At 44.9% G+C, this 15,399-nt stretch overlaps 2 protein-coding genes across 3 annotated transcripts in view; one reads left to right on the forward strand and one right to left on the reverse strand.

Annotated features, from left to right (window-relative positions):
* Nucleotides 1–4,489, forward strand: part of gap43 (growth associated protein 43) — an 8,612-nt gene extending 4,123 nt beyond the window's left edge. Inside the window, exons 2-3 of the mRNA XM_057351411.1 lie at nt 2,487–2,970; nt 3,848–4,489. Of these exons, the coding sequence (XP_057207394.1) occupies nt 2,487–2,970; nt 3,848–3,921 (558 nt within the window). The 3' untranslated portion in view covers nt 3,922–4,489. The remainder of the gene's footprint in view (nt 1–2,486; nt 2,971–3,847) is intronic.
* Nucleotides 4,490–4,984: 495 nt separating this feature from the next.
* Nucleotides 4,985–15,399, reverse strand: part of lsamp (limbic system associated membrane protein) — a 147,644-nt gene continuing 137,229 nt past the window's right edge. For both annotated transcript variants that reach the window (XM_057351409.1, XM_057351408.1), the window contains 4 exons: nt 10,149–10,280; nt 9,363–9,483; nt 8,684–8,832; nt 4,985–7,263 (listed from right to left, as the gene is read on the reverse strand). In XM_057351409.1, the coding sequence (XP_057207392.1) occupies nt 7,166–7,263; nt 8,684–8,832; nt 9,363–9,483; nt 10,149–10,280 (500 nt within the window). In that variant the 3' untranslated portion in view covers nt 4,985–7,165. The remainder of the gene's footprint in view (nt 7,264–8,683; nt 8,833–9,362; nt 9,484–10,148; nt 10,281–15,399) is intronic.

Consider the following 15,399-nt stretch of genomic DNA (forward strand, 5'->3'; position numbering starts at 1 on the left):
CTCTCTCTCTCTCTCTCTCTCTCTCTCTCTCTCTCTCTCCTCTCTCCCTCTCCTCTCTTCCCTCTCCTCTCTCTCTCTCTCTCTCTCTCTTCTCTCTCTCTCTCCTCTCTCTCTCTCTCTCTCTCTCTCTCTCTCTCTCTCTCTCTCTCTCTCTCTCTCTCTCTCTCTCTCTCTCTCTCTCTCTCTCTCTCTCTCTCTCTCTCTCTCTCTCTCTCTCTCTCTCTCTCTCTCTCCTCTCTCCCTCTCCTCTCTCTCTCTCTCTCCTCTCTCTCTCCTCTCTTCCCTCTCCTCTCTTCTCTCTCCTCTCTCTCTCTCTCTCTCCCCTCTCCTCTCTCCTCTCTCTCTTCTCTCTCTCCTCTTTCTCTCTCCTCTCTTCTCTCTCCTCTCTCTCTCTCCTCTCTTCCCTCTCCTCTTTCTCTCTCCTCTCTTCTCTCTCTCTCCCCTCTCCTCTCTTCTCTCTCCTCTCTTCTCTCTCCTCTCTTCCCTCTCTTCCCTCTCCTCTCTTCCCTCTCCTCTCTTCTCTCTCTCTCCTCTCTTCCCTCTCCTCTCTTCCCTCTCCTCTCTTCTCTCTCCTCTCTTCTCTCTCCTCTCTCCCTCTCTCTCTCCCTCTCCTCTCTTCTCTCTCTCCTCTTCTCTCTCCTCTCTTCTCTCTCCTCTCTCTCTCTCCTCTCTTCCCTCTCCTCTTTTCTCTCTCCTCTCTCTCTCTCCTCTCCTCTCCTCTCTTCTCTCTCCTCTCGTTCTCTCTCCTCTCTTCCTCCCTCTCTTCCCTCTCCTCTCTTCCCTCTCCTCTCTTCTCTCTCTCCTCTTTTCTCTCTCCTCTCTTCTCTCTCCTCTCTCTCTCTCTCCTCTCTTCCCTCTCCTCTCTTTCCCTCTCTCTCTCTTCTCTCTCTCTCTCTCTCTCTCTCTCTCCTCTCTTCTCTCTCCTCTCTTCTCTCTCTCTCCTCTCTTCCCTCTCCTCTCTGTCTCTCTCTCTCTCTGTCTCTCTCTCTCTCTCTCTCTTTCTCTCTCTCTGTGTGTCTCTCTCTCTCTCTGTCTCTCTCTCTCTCTCTCTCTTTCTCTCTCTCTGTGTGTCTCTCTCTCTCTCTGTCTCTCTCTCTCTCTCTCTCTTTCTCTCTCTCTGTGTGTCTCTCTCTCTCTCTGTCTCTCTCTCTCTCTCTCTCTTTCTCTCTCTCTGTGTGTCTCTCTCTCTCTCTGTCTCTCTCTCTCTCTCTCTCTTTCTCTCTCTCTGTGTGTCTCTCTCTCTCTCTGTCTCTCTCTCTCTCTCTCTCTTTCTCTCTCTCTGTGTGTCTCTCTCTCTCTCTGTCTCTCTCTCTCTCTCTCTCTTTCTCTCTCTCTGTGTGTCTCTCTCTCTCTCTGTCTCTCTCTCTCTCTCTCTCTTTCTCTCTCTCTGTGTGTCTCTCTCTCTCTCTGTCTCTCTCTCTCTCTCTCTCTTTCTCTCTCTCTGTGTGTCTCTCTCTCTCTCTGTCTCTCTCTCTCTCTCTCTCTTTCTCTCTCTCTGTGTGTCTCTCTCTCTCTCTGTCTCTCTCTCTCTCTCTCTCTTTCTCTCTCTCTGTGTGTCTCTCTCTCTCTCTGTCTCTCTCTCTCTCTCTCTCTTTCTCTCTCTCTGTGTGTCTCTCTCTCTCTCTGTCTCTCTCTCTCTCTCTCTCTTTCTCTCTCTCTGTGTGTCTCTCTCTCTCTCTGTCTCTCTCTCTCTCTCTCTCTTTCTCTCTCTCTGTGTGTCTCTCTCTCTCTCTGTGTGTGTGTGTGTCTCTCTCTCTCTCTCTCTCTCTCACTCTCTCTTTACTTTCATTTGAGTGTCAGGTTTTACACTCATGTAAGTTTTCATCATCTGATTATATTTGAATGTCTTTGTCATGCATGATTTCTCACTTTTATTTGAATTTATGTTTGTTTTCTTCATTAGACACATTTGAGTATTAAATTAAAAGGCCTTTGGGGGACAAATACACTCCTGGACTGTGGTGAACAAGGTAAATATTTCACCCCAAATATTTTCCTCATCTTTGGTTTCGAGTTTTGACAGTATGAACAGGTTTGGTTTAACACATTTAAAAGGATAGTTCATCCAAAAATAAGAATGATGTCATCATTATTCATCCTCGTGTCATTTCAAAGCTGTATGACATTCTTCCGCATAAAACAAAAGAAGATATTTTAAGGTTTGACATGACAATAATAAATGATGACAAAATGTTCAATTTTGGGTGAGAAATCACTTTAATATGTGTTTCTGGAGTTTGTGGATGTCAGGTATACGTGGAAATTAATTACAGTAAAACACAACACAAATAATACAGAGAGAAGAAACTGAAAAGTTCATCTGAAACATCTCAATATAAACATCAGATCATCTGGAAGCGTCTCACAAGAGTTTGGTGAGATTTGCTCAGGTGTTGCAGTATGGAAATAAAAACACTGTCTGTTTAATATTGAACAGATGTCAATATTGTGTGTGTGTTGGGCTGAATGTGTTTTTGGTTTCTCAGGTCGAGAAGAATGAAGAAGCCGACCAGGAGATCAAGCAGGATGGAAGCAAACCCGAAGAAAACGCCCACAAGGCCGCCACCAAGATCCAGGCCAGTTTCCGGGGACACATCACCCGGAAAAAAATGAAAGACGGTGAAAAGGAGATGGAAAACGGCAGCGTACCGGACGAGTATGCAGAGAAGCAAGAACAAATCACCTCATCTGAAGAGAAGCTGGCCGAAGAAAACGCAGAAGAGGCCAAACCTGCGAAGAGTCCCGCTGCCGAGCAACCCAACTCACCTGCTGCTGAAGCTCCGCCCACTGCCGCCACGCCTCTCCCCTCAGACACGCCCCCTAAAGAGGAAGTCCAGGAGCAGCCGCAGGAAGAGTCCGATGAGAAACCTGCTGAAGATGTGAATGCACAGAACGAAGAAGAGGAAGCCAAACAAGCCGACGTGCCTGATGTCTCTGAGAACCAACAAACAGACCAAATAGACAAACAAGGCAAGACACATTTCACTCGTGTCCCACATCAGACACAACACGCTTCACCAGATTCACCTCTGTGACGTAAGAACAGCGTGTGTCAGTATGAAGGGTATGAAGGGAACAAGAAAGCGCAGGTTATTGTTCAGATCGTCATTATTAAAGGAATGACATGCTGTATGAGACAATGATCGAAGGAGCACTTTCATTTTGATCTTTATTTAAAGAGTCCAATAATAAAAATGAGATTATTCTGATTATAAACACATTATTTGATGATTTGTACTCATCATTAATGATCCATTCAGCGAGCTAAAGCAGATATCTTTCCCTTTTCCCTATAATTTAGAACAGGGGGGCCCAGCTGACTTCCAAGGGGGCCTCAAGAAGACTAATATTTAAAAATGAGACAAAATGAGCATTGAGAAACATTTTAAAACAACTAAAAACCAAGAGATTTCTTATTATTTGTCCATATTGAATAAACACTTTTCCAGTTAATATTAAGTTCTGAAATATTTGATAGGTAGACATTTTGAGTTTTGTGACCTTTAGAGCAATAGTAAACTCAAAACTATGAAACAACACCAATGTGACTAATGAAAAGTCCAAAAGAATGAAAAATGTTTTATAAAACATGATTTTTAAACAGCCATTTCTGAGCTCTTCTCAACAGATTTTGTTCTTTATTATTCAGTCTAAGTCATTCATGAAAAAAACGTGTATTTTTTTATTTGTAATGAAAGAAAATGACATTTTTTTGTGCGGTCTCATCTATTTTCCCTTGTTAAATCTTTCCCCTCCACTGAGGTGGGTCATGTACTCTTGTCCTGTGTGAAGTTTATTTCATGGTGTTGGCTGAAGGTTTACATTTGTGGTGTTTTTGTCTTTGCAGAGGCTGTTGAAGACTCCAAACCAGCACAAGAGATTTCAGACGCCGGCGAGGAGAATCAACCGAACGACCAGTAAAATGTAAAAGTCATGAAATAATTCACAGGCTGCTCTCGGCTCTGTTTTTATGTTTGTCCTCTATTTCTGGTGTGGCAATGATTTTCTGACATTCGGAGGGAGTTTTCAAACGCAGCTTCAGTGGGACGGCAGCAGACTTCACCACAACGGACACAAACCTCCATCTTCATGAACGTCCGTCAGATTTTCTAGCATCGCTCTTTTACTCCTTTTCAGAGGGTGGGCTTCATCATTGCATGAAAATTCTTCCTTCAGCGACCGGAACTGTCACAAACCCTCACCAAACTCATCCATGTGGCTTCTTTCATGTCCTCGCTGTTGATCTATAACTGGAGAAATTGCTGCACTAATGTTAAAATCACTGAGAAAATCATTCTGTTCAAGTGAGTGCAGTGTGCGATTGGAATCGAAGGAGTAAAATCCTGAAATATGCTTTTATGTCTGTTTTGGAAATGAAGAAATATGTGCCAATTATCTTCACAACATGCCTTCCTTAATTCATTATGAAGAAACGTTCAGATTCATGTGTTGATTTCTGCATATTAAAGCTGTTCTTAAAGGACATCAACAGGGCGCTGTGATCTCCTTTCTCACGACTGACACTTGAGCCTCATTATTGATTCATTTGTTTTTGTGTGATTTACACATTAGCCACCATATAAAACTGTTGCATCTTTAGGAACTTTACAAACGGTTTCCATGGAGACCGTCATATTTCATCTCACAAACGGGCTGCTGTCTGTAGATCTGATCACATGATGTTCTGTGATTTTACCATCAGAAACGGTTTGTCATTTCACAAGAGAAACGTTACACTAAACATTTTCACCCAAATAAAAACCCCAAAGCAGAACACTGACACTCTCTTAAAGCCTCAAAGCAGTTCACCAAAAATAAAATAATTCTGTCATCATTTACACACCCTCTTATCATGTCAAACCTGTAAGAGCTTCTTTATTCCGCAGAAGACAAAAGAAGATATTTTGAAGAAAGTTGGTAAGCGAACAGCACCGGCCACCTTTGACTTCTGTTGTATGAACACAAAACCAACACAAGTGAACGGGGTTCAGTTAACAACATTCTTCAAAGTATCTTCTTCTGTGTTCTACGAAAGAAAGAAAGTCAAACAGCTTTGGGGTGACAAAAGGGCGAGTAAATGATGACAGAATTTATAGTCTCAAGTTTCTTGATGTTTGATCTCGGTCACAAGGTTAGATGACACAACAACACACTTTAAAGGGAGCTCTAACAATCGTTATATTTCTTTATTTGCATGTTACATGATTAACAGAATTCATCACTATCATTTTCTCACCAAAAACGGTTTGAACCCATTTTCGAAACATCCAATTCAAATGACTTTGTTTCCATTTGACACATTTCACGAGTACCTGACTGTGCAGAAGGGTTTAAAAATCCACTGCGGCAACATCAGAGTAAATAAACACGGTTAGAAAATCTTCATTGCTTTTGATGAGGATGATGTGACCGGAAACTCCGGCGTGTTTCATAGCAGAAGAGGATCGACAAAAACACATTTTCATCTTTCATGACACACACACACACGCTCTGATCCTCACACGAGTGTTTGAACAGTCACACATGAGCGAAGAGTTCAGGACTGTGGATCATTCATCTCTGTAGTACAGAAAACACGCGACTGGCCCTTTAAATCCAAACACACGCAGACGTGACGTGACGTGATCAATCAAGGCATCCAATCGCAAACATGAAAAGCTGACAATCAAATCTGTCTGACAGACGGATGTTCACCTGGTCAATGCTAGTTAACACACACACACACACGCACACACACACAATACTAACACAAACGTGTGGTGTGTGCGTGTCATTCATCTGTATCACATCATGGCTTTTTCATCTAATGGGATTCATTTGTTTTGGCAGTAAGTGTCTTCAGTTCATTTCTGTACAATTACGATTATTCTCTCTCTCTCTCTCTCTCTCTCTCTTCATAAGAATAGTGCAGGCGTTTCAAATGTAAATCGAATGATTTAAACATGGTGTAAATTCTTTCTATTAAAAAGCTTTAGGATCTAATTATCAGATGATTAACTAAATGTTCACTATTGAGAAACCTGAATTTACGATTGGATTTCATTTACACACAAGAACGTCTGATTCCAAAAACTATTTACACACAACAGAAGTGTCGGTGAGAATCACGCTGAGCATTCATTAGTGTCACAGAAGATCTGATGATGATGATGATGTCATCGGAGGATTGAGACGTTTGTGTGACACGGCGGGACAGAAACGGGAGTTTGTTATATAAGAGCATGAGTATACTGTATATGAAGTTTTGTGGAATCATTGTATAAAATGCAATAAATATACCATCTTTTGTTTAATCAATTATTAAATATTCAAGTTCATGTTTAAACCATTCTCGGATGTGTTTCACACGTTTATCTCCATTCCACTAAATTTCACAGGTAGCCCTCCAAAATCCTCATACGACGGCATTGCCTGGTAATGTCCATGTGAGAGGGGTTAAGTATGTGGGAGGAGTTTAGATTCAGAGCAACGAAAATCTTCAAACACAGACTCACGTGAGAACAAGATGAGCGTTTGGTGAGATAGAAACACACACTCCTGTTCTTTTCATGAGGTATCAGCAGCGTGAAGCTAATACTGTTATCAACATTCAGAACTACAGATTTAACATTTGGTCATTTAACAAAACATATCAATAATAATAATAATAATAAAACAGACGCGTGTTTAGGTGTTTTTGGCAACTGCATTTAAATGATGTGAAATGATTCTTGTTCTGGGCTTGTTGAACACGGTTTGGAGCAGACTCAAGTTTTATGGGACAACGCAATGACAAGATCAATCAAGAGCTATTCTCAGCATTTCTAGACGATTGACGGTTGTGTTTGACAGGTTTATTACGCACGCACGCACGCACGCACACACACACACGCACGCACACGCACGCACGCACGCACGCACGCACACACACACACGCACGCACACGCACGCACGCACGCACGCACGCACACACACACACGTGCGCTCACACAGTCATGTGTGAAACATCCAGAACAGACAGACCTGTGTGTTACAGGAACAATATTCAGTTCATAAAAACAGCACCTTCAGCCCCATGTCAAATGTTGTCCTGATAATACATCAGTCGTCCTGCTGGGTAACGGTGAGCGAGGATGGACGGAGGGATGGAAACAGTCTGAGACGATCGACTGTGTCGCGCTGAACATTAACACTTCAAAAGGGCAAAGAGCACAGACAGGAGGAGGAGCCCCAATGATTGACACATGCAGTCGGATCCGCTGATGTCCCGCCCGGTGCCAGGTTCTGTGACGGAGAGACAGACACATTAGAACAGACAGAAGTTTTTCTGTGGGTCAATGGTGACATCTGGAGGCTGAACTGTGAACTGCAGTTGTGCTTCATGTGCTTCTGTCTTCCTCTGACAAACAACCCTGGTTTTACTACGAAGGACACTGGCATGCAAACGTTTGGGAAGCCCTTACAGAATCTGTGAAAAATGTTCACAAAATAAGAGAGATCATACAGAATGCATGTTATTCTTATTCAGTACTGTCTCGAGTAAGATATTCGACATTAAAGATGTAGGTCCTCCAGGTCCTGCAGCTTCTTCAGTTTCACAGCATCTTGTGCACATTTGAACCCTTTCCAGCAGTGACTGGATGATTTTGACAAATGAGGGACTCAAACACAACTATTAAACAAGGTTCAAACATTCACCGAAGGAAACACGATGCATTAAGAGACTGGGGGTGAATGACTGAAGAATCTGCAGGACCTGGAGGATTTCTCTGAAGAACGGTGCTCAGTTTAACTGTTCAGAACACACAAGCGACTCATGAACAACCATCACAACACCAACACTGGAACATCATCCAGGTACCCACACACAGTAATAAGAATCAAGGGTTCCCAAACTTTTGAACAGGGTTAATTGAATCATTTCGTCTATTTGTTTGTCTTGCGGACTATATGTAAACATCTTTTTTGTCAAATATCTTACCCAAGACAGTACTAACTAAAAAATAACATGCATTTTGTATCATTTTACATTTTTGTATGGGTTTGTTTTCTGATCCATGCAAATCTATAATTTCTTTGATCACGACAACTGTGATTTACTTGTGTGCATAAAATACATGCACGCACGCACATCACACACACGCACATCACACACGCACATCACACACACGCACATCACACACGCACATCACACACACGCACATCACACACACGCACATCACACACACGCACATCACACACACGCACATCACACACGCACATCACACACGCACATCACACACACGCACATCACACACACGCACATCACACACACGCACATCACACACGCACATCACACACGCACATCACACACACGCACATCACACACACGCACACACACTCACACACGTTTGCGCAGCTATCTTTATGAGGACATACATTGACGCAATGTGATCTCTAGCCCGTCACCCTAACCATCAGAACTACATGCCTGACCCTAACCCTGACCCTAAACCTGATTATAACCTAAAGCCTAAAACCAAGTCTTCACCCTCAAACAGCCCTTTAAAGGGGTCTCTGGAAGTGAGGACCGGCCAAAATGTCCTCACTTTACTCTCCTTGTCCTCACACCGCTGGTCTACACCTCAAACCGGTCCTCACAAATATAGATGTACAAGTACACACACACACAGACGGACGGAAGGTTGTGAGTTGTGTTTCTCACTGTAGAGGAACAGGCTGGCGTTGTGGATGCCCAGTCTGTTTGTAGCGACACACGTGTAATTTCCATAATCGTCTTCAGTGACGTTTGCGACGACCAGCAGTGTTCGAGATCCGGTGATCTGAATGTTAACACTCTGAGAACTCGACAATCTGATGAATGAACAGAAGAAAACACAACAATGACGAGAAAAGAATTCACTCTTCACCCAAAAATGAAAACTCATTTACTCACCCTCATGTAATTTCATACCTGTATACATTTATTTGCTCCGATGAACACAGAGAAAGATATTTGGAAGAATGTTAGCAATTTTCAGTTCTGGGACTCCACTACCATAGTAGGAAAAGAATATTGTATTTTTTTGTTCAGTTGAAAACAAATTGAGATCTTTTGAAGGATTTAGGAACACAAACTGTTCTGGGGCACCTTTGACTACCATTTAATTTGTCCTACTATGGCAGTCAATGATGTCCTGGAATTGAAAATTGCTAACATTCTTCCAAATATCTTTCTCTGTGTTCATCAGAACAAATAATGTATCAAGGTATGAAACGACATGAGGGTGAGTAAATGATGACAGAATTTCCATTTTGGGGCGAACTGTCCCTTTAAATGTTACATTCAATTTACTTTGAGTATTTGATCTTTAAGAAAAATGTCATAAGAATGAATTGTGAACCTGCGATCGTCTCTGTACCACTCAAACTCCGGCTGCGGGACGGCCGACGCCTCACAGTGCAGAATCCCAGCGTGTCCCACAGGAGTCTCTGAACTCCGCACAGCTTTTATATACGGCGGATCTGACAAATGCACAAGATGACACACTCACAACACAGTTTTTTATTGCTAACAAGCATCGGTCAATACTAAAGACACCTTTTCTCAACTCTTCACACAGTCTTTATCGGCCAAACACTTGATTTCAACTCGACCCTTCATACATGTCTCAAAACAAACTTCACCGGAACACTGAAAACAATTCTTAACAGAACGCTGTCACTCATTACACACTACAAACAATGAGCATCATCATCAGTAATCAACTTCTATCCCTGAAGTTTTAGTCATGTTTCACATAAGTCTGTATGTCGTTATAGAATAAAGGAAGAGTAAAACTGGACATCAGGGTGAAATCACAATGAGCTATTATTTTCATTTCCAAGATTCTCTAGATTAAAAGACCACGGCAGAAATGCATCAAAGTAGTCATTATTATGTTCTGAATGGGTTTTCATCCGTTTGATAAATCTGCTGAGAGTACAAACTCTTGTGAAGTATAAATGACAAAAGTGTTTCATGGATTTTGAAAGATGTGGTTATTGAAAACATTTTGTGTGAAACCACTGAGAAATGATCGACACAGACTTGTGTTGTGCAGAAAATGTGACTTGAGTATTGACGGACGACATCCGCATCATATACATGTGTACTATATTTCAGAATAAACACAGAATCTTGTACTTACAGTTGACAATCACGTTGACATATTTGACATCGGGTGTGGAAACATCATTACTGGCTTTACACTCGTAACGTCCAGCCTGAGACCTCACCATGCCAGAAATCTCCAGATATTCCCCGACGTCCAGAGCCTCGGCTGACACACACACACACACACACATCACAGGACATTTATCATACACAAACAACAACACTATCACGTGTAGAAACCATCATCATCATCATTGTGAAATACAGTGTGATGTGTTTGTTGTCCAGGAGAGGTCGCACACAAGCTTATGATCTCACACAGACGCACGCAACAATATTAAACACTAGGGATGTAACAATATCAAAATCTCACTGTACGATAATACCTCGGTATAAAGTCCACGGTACCATATTTATTACACTATTTAAAATGACAAATGATGACTTGGAAGCTTGCCATGAGCATCTTCTTTTCTTTATCTTCTAATCATAGCTGTTGCTTACAGGTGTGAGTATGAGATGAGTCAAATGACCCTTTTACCAAATAAAATCACTGCATCAGACGGACCTTGACAGAGGTAACATCTGTTATTATTTCTAACATTCTCTATGTATCGTTTCATACAGTCATGTGACCACCATAATATTGAGACAATGTTGCTATTGTGATACCATCGATATCCATAATATTGCTACATCCCTCAACTTTATTTTATATAGCGCTTTTACAATTTGAGCTCATTCAAGTTCATCCCTATCAGTTTATACACAGAATTACAGACCAAAGCACAACTTATTAACTCAGCATCTCAAAAACTTCTACAGATGTGTGCGCACTTTTTTCCTCCACGCACGCGCACACGCACAGTGAGTCTGATCTGGTCAGCTCTTTCTTCAGAAGGTTGAAGAGGTTTCGGGGCTCATTTTACTGCTCATGTTTTATTCACGAGCATCATTTACAGCACAATGTGTTTACTCAGTGAATATTAATTTATGTAAAACTGAAACTGGCAAAGTTCAGCAAAACTGAGAGATAAAATACATCAAATTAATACACTTCACACACACGCACATTCATACGCACGCACGCAAGCACGTACGCACACACACATGAACACGCGCGCACGCACACACACACACACACACACACACACACACACACACACACACACACACACACACACACACACACACACACACACACACACACACACACACACTGAAGGTCAGTGATTATTCATGCAAGCTGATCTCTATCAATGTTTCTCGTCTTAAATAAGCGTCTAATGAGCTGTTAATGAAATATCTGATAGTTTCATTAGCAGAAGAATGAACATTAACATCAGATGATGAATGTTCGACACGCTGCTGATTCCCACAGCCAATCAAACGGCTGCTTTCTGATCACTGCACTGTAAACATTCTGTCCTCAAAGGTTTGTAGTGACTGCTAACATGTGATGGAAGTTTTTAATGAACACTATGATGTCCCACGTGACAACTGAAGCATTTAGATGTCATTTATATCATTTCTATATATGTAATTATGAGTGTGTCTTACAGTGTGCAGTGAGGATTTCATCATCACAACATCACAAACATGTGACGATTGATTCATGTTGAATCACTGGCACTTCTGGTGTTCGTTGCCGTCCTCAGATGATTCGCTTGTTGTTTTCATCAACTGTAAGTCACTCTGGATCAACTCTGTGATGTAGGCCATTATCTAAAACTTGATCTAATTATCATTATTATTTTGTTTAAAAGAAATACTTTATTAAATGCAAATAAAGACTTAAAACAATAATAATCTTTCAACTTTAATCTTATTAATGTAAATATGGAGCCGCGCTGTCTCAAACATCATGACAGTGTGAGAGCGTTTTCATGCACAAAATAAAGGAATATCTATCAAATATTTGAAACATGTTTTCATGTGTTTACATACTTATCAACAAACCAGCTGCACAGAAAACCGCTTTACATGGAAGTTTGAGACTGAGAAGTTTGCAGTGACGTCACCATTGATAGTCCGTCTAGTGATGTTCAGAAGCTGTATTATATCTCTTCTCATGTCCGCACTACCTGCATATGTAACAATAGTTCCCTTTCTGTCGGTCTCTCGACGTTGTGTCTAGCCGACAGATGGGGTTCGTCCCTGAGAACCAATCGCTTCCGACTTCTTAGAAAAGGCCAATGAAATTGGCGAATGAAATTTGCATGCCGGACTCTGCCCCCGGATATCCGGGTATAAAAGGGAGACGGCGTGCCTCATTCATTCACCTTTTGTTCTTCGGAACCTTCGCTCATGATAAACAGGCTTCGCTACAAATAGCAACTACAAGACTGCCGGTTCTATGACGTGGTGCAGCGGACTGTCCCTTCCTGCGGCGACTCCCCCTGGGTGTCTCGGCGGTTCCAGAAGTGTTCGAGTTTTTTCTCTAAAAGAGCAAATTTCTCCAGCGTGGCATGTCCCGCTGTTCTCGTGGGTGCAACACACTCATCGAGGAGGGGGACGGACACGATGTCTGCGTCCAGTACGCTGGGGCAGATGTTGTGGATACGTCCTGCCCGCACTGCAGACGGTTGACGATTCAGACGTTGCGTCACGGGTGGCTGTGTTCCCACGAGACTCAGCCACCACCTCGTCTGCTTCCCGTTCCGTGACGGCAGGACTACAGCCCTGCCGCCCGCTACGGCGAGCAGCGAGGGTGATATGAGGATTACTGTGAGTGCTAATTCGTCAGCCACTGGCTCGCGGACCGTTCGCACCTCGTCTCGCTCGTCTGACCGTTCCCCATGAGACGGTCCCACCGTCTTGTTCCTCAACCACGTATCGGAAACGGTCTGTTGCAGCATCGGAGGGTGACTTACTGGCATCAGACTCCGATGATTCCTTGAAGCTCCCTCCCTCGGGGGGTCTAGCTCAGGAAGAAGCGGACGTCGAAATGTCAGCCATGCTTTCCCGGGCCGCCGGAATTGGGTTGCGGTGCACTGCACTACCTCTCCCAACGCTCGCGGCTGGATACACGGTACCTTGGGCTTGAGAGCGGCTCCAAGCCGCACTCGCCCCCAGTGCCGTGTTCCCCCGGAAGTGCATGAGGAACTTAGTACGACCTGGACCGCCCCCCTTCGGCGCGTACACGTCAACTAATTCCATCGCCCTTTCTTCCCTCGATGGTGGGGCAGCTAGAGGATACGTCGATGTCCCCCAGTGGCTCGACCTAGACTCCCGTCCAAAGCACATAGGCTTTTCGGCACCTGAGGTGTCGAGAGCTTACTCTGCTGTGGGCCAAGCTGTCCCCTCTCTCCACGCTATAGCCATCCTGCAGGTCCATCAGGCCAATGCGCTGAGAGAGCTCCATGAGGGTAAGACCGACCCAGCGCTTATGCAGGAACTCCGCGCCGTCACCGACCTCGCTCTATGGGCGACCAAGGTGACCGCGCGGGCCCTGGGTCGGGCGATGTCCACACTTGTGGTCCAGGAGAGACACCTCTGGCTGAACCTTGCACAGATGAGTAATGGCGAGAAAGTCCGCTTTCTCGACGCACCCATCTCGCAAGGGAGGGCTGTTTGGTGATACGGTCGAGCTGCAGTTCTCGACAGTAAAGGAGCAGACAGGGGATATCATCAAGTATATCCTCCCCAGCCGCGACTCGACCACCCTCTGGCCGCCGAGATCCCGTGCACCGTCTGCTTCCCAGCAGCCCTGGTCCTCTTCGAGACACCCTGTCAGCAGCCGCGGCGGAAGCCCTCATGGGAAGACCCCAGGGAGATCGAGAAAACCTTCGGCCCGACCCCAGCCATTCCATGGCTGGTTGGTCGATCCGGGACGGTTCCTGCCCCATCCCAACAGCCCACCTCTACACGACGGTGTTAGGCAACTCGACGTTGCGTCATGGCGAGACCCAATGTCGAGGATAGTCAGCAGCCTAAGCACTCTCAATCAACAGTGAGTTGTGCCACATCATCGTCTGGGTATTATCACAGCCGCTCTCACCCTCTACACGACGGTGTTCGGCAACTCGACGTTGCGGCAAGACCCAATGTCGAGGATAAACATCATCTAAAACTGCAGAGCCGATCTCCTCTCCGGGGGCCCCCCCCACGGCGAGGGATCCGCACTGCCAGCCATCAAACCACCCCCGGGAGGTCGATGAAGCAGAACGTACCCCTAGCCTCCCTGTCTCGGTCCCTGGGAGCCTGACAAGAGCTTCCCAAACTGTCACGGTGACTACGGGATACGGTCCGTCTCGGCTACGCGATCCAACTCCGCAGACGCCTGCCCAAGTTTTGGGGCATCCTCTCAACCTCAGTCAGAGGCTAGGATGCTCCCGTGCTTCGGGCCGAGGTCGCCACCCCTCTGGAGAGGAAGCGATCGTGCTTGTTCCTCTAGCCGAGATGTTCAACGGGTTTTACAACCTGTACTTCATCGTCCCCAAAAAAGCGGGGGTCGCTAGATCTGCGTACCCTGAACAGGCACCTACTCAAGCTGCCATTCAGGATGCTCACGCAGAAGCACATCCTGGCATCTATCATGATCAAGATGGATTCAAGGCAATTGACCTGATGGACGCTTACTCTCATGTCTCGATTCTCCCTCGTCATTGCCCGTTTCTACGGTTCGCTTTCGAGGGTCAGGCATATTAGTACAGAGTCCTCCCTTTCGGTCTGTCCCTGTCCCCACGAGTCTTCACGAAGATCGTGGAAGCCGCCCTCACTCCCCTCAGGGAGAGAGGTGTGCGGGTACTAAACTATCTCCACAACTGGCTCATTTGACACACTCACGAGATCTGTTATGTACACACAGGGACCTAGTGCTTCGGCACCTAGATCGATTGGGACCACAGGTCAACCAAGAAAAAAGCAAGCTCTCCCCTGTGCAGAGCATCCTCTTTTTTGGTATGGAACTCAACTCTGTCTCCATTACAGCGCGACTGACTACAGAAAGCGCTCAGTCAGTGTTGAACTGCCTGGAATATTTCAAGCAGTCAGTGGTCCCCCTGAAACAAATTCAGAGGTTCGTGGGCACATGGCATCCTCGGCGGTGGTGATACCCCTCGGGTTGATGCACATGAGACCGCTCCAACACTGGCTACAGAGTCGAGTTCCCTGGAGAGCGTGGCACACCGGCAGCAGGCGGATGGTGATTACGCCTCTCTGCCGACGCACCCTAACCCCTTGGTCTTCAATGACCTTTTTACGGATGGGGGTCCCTCTCGGGCAGGTCACGAGGCACGTCGTGGTGACGACAGACGCCTCCCTGCAGGGTTGGGGTGCCGTGT

This window comes from Triplophysa rosa, linkage group LG14 (assembly GCF_024868665.1).
Source record: "Triplophysa rosa linkage group LG14, Trosa_1v2, whole genome shotgun sequence".
In the NCBI taxonomy this organism is placed as follows: Eukaryota; Metazoa; Chordata; class Actinopteri; order Cypriniformes; family Nemacheilidae; genus Triplophysa; species Triplophysa rosa.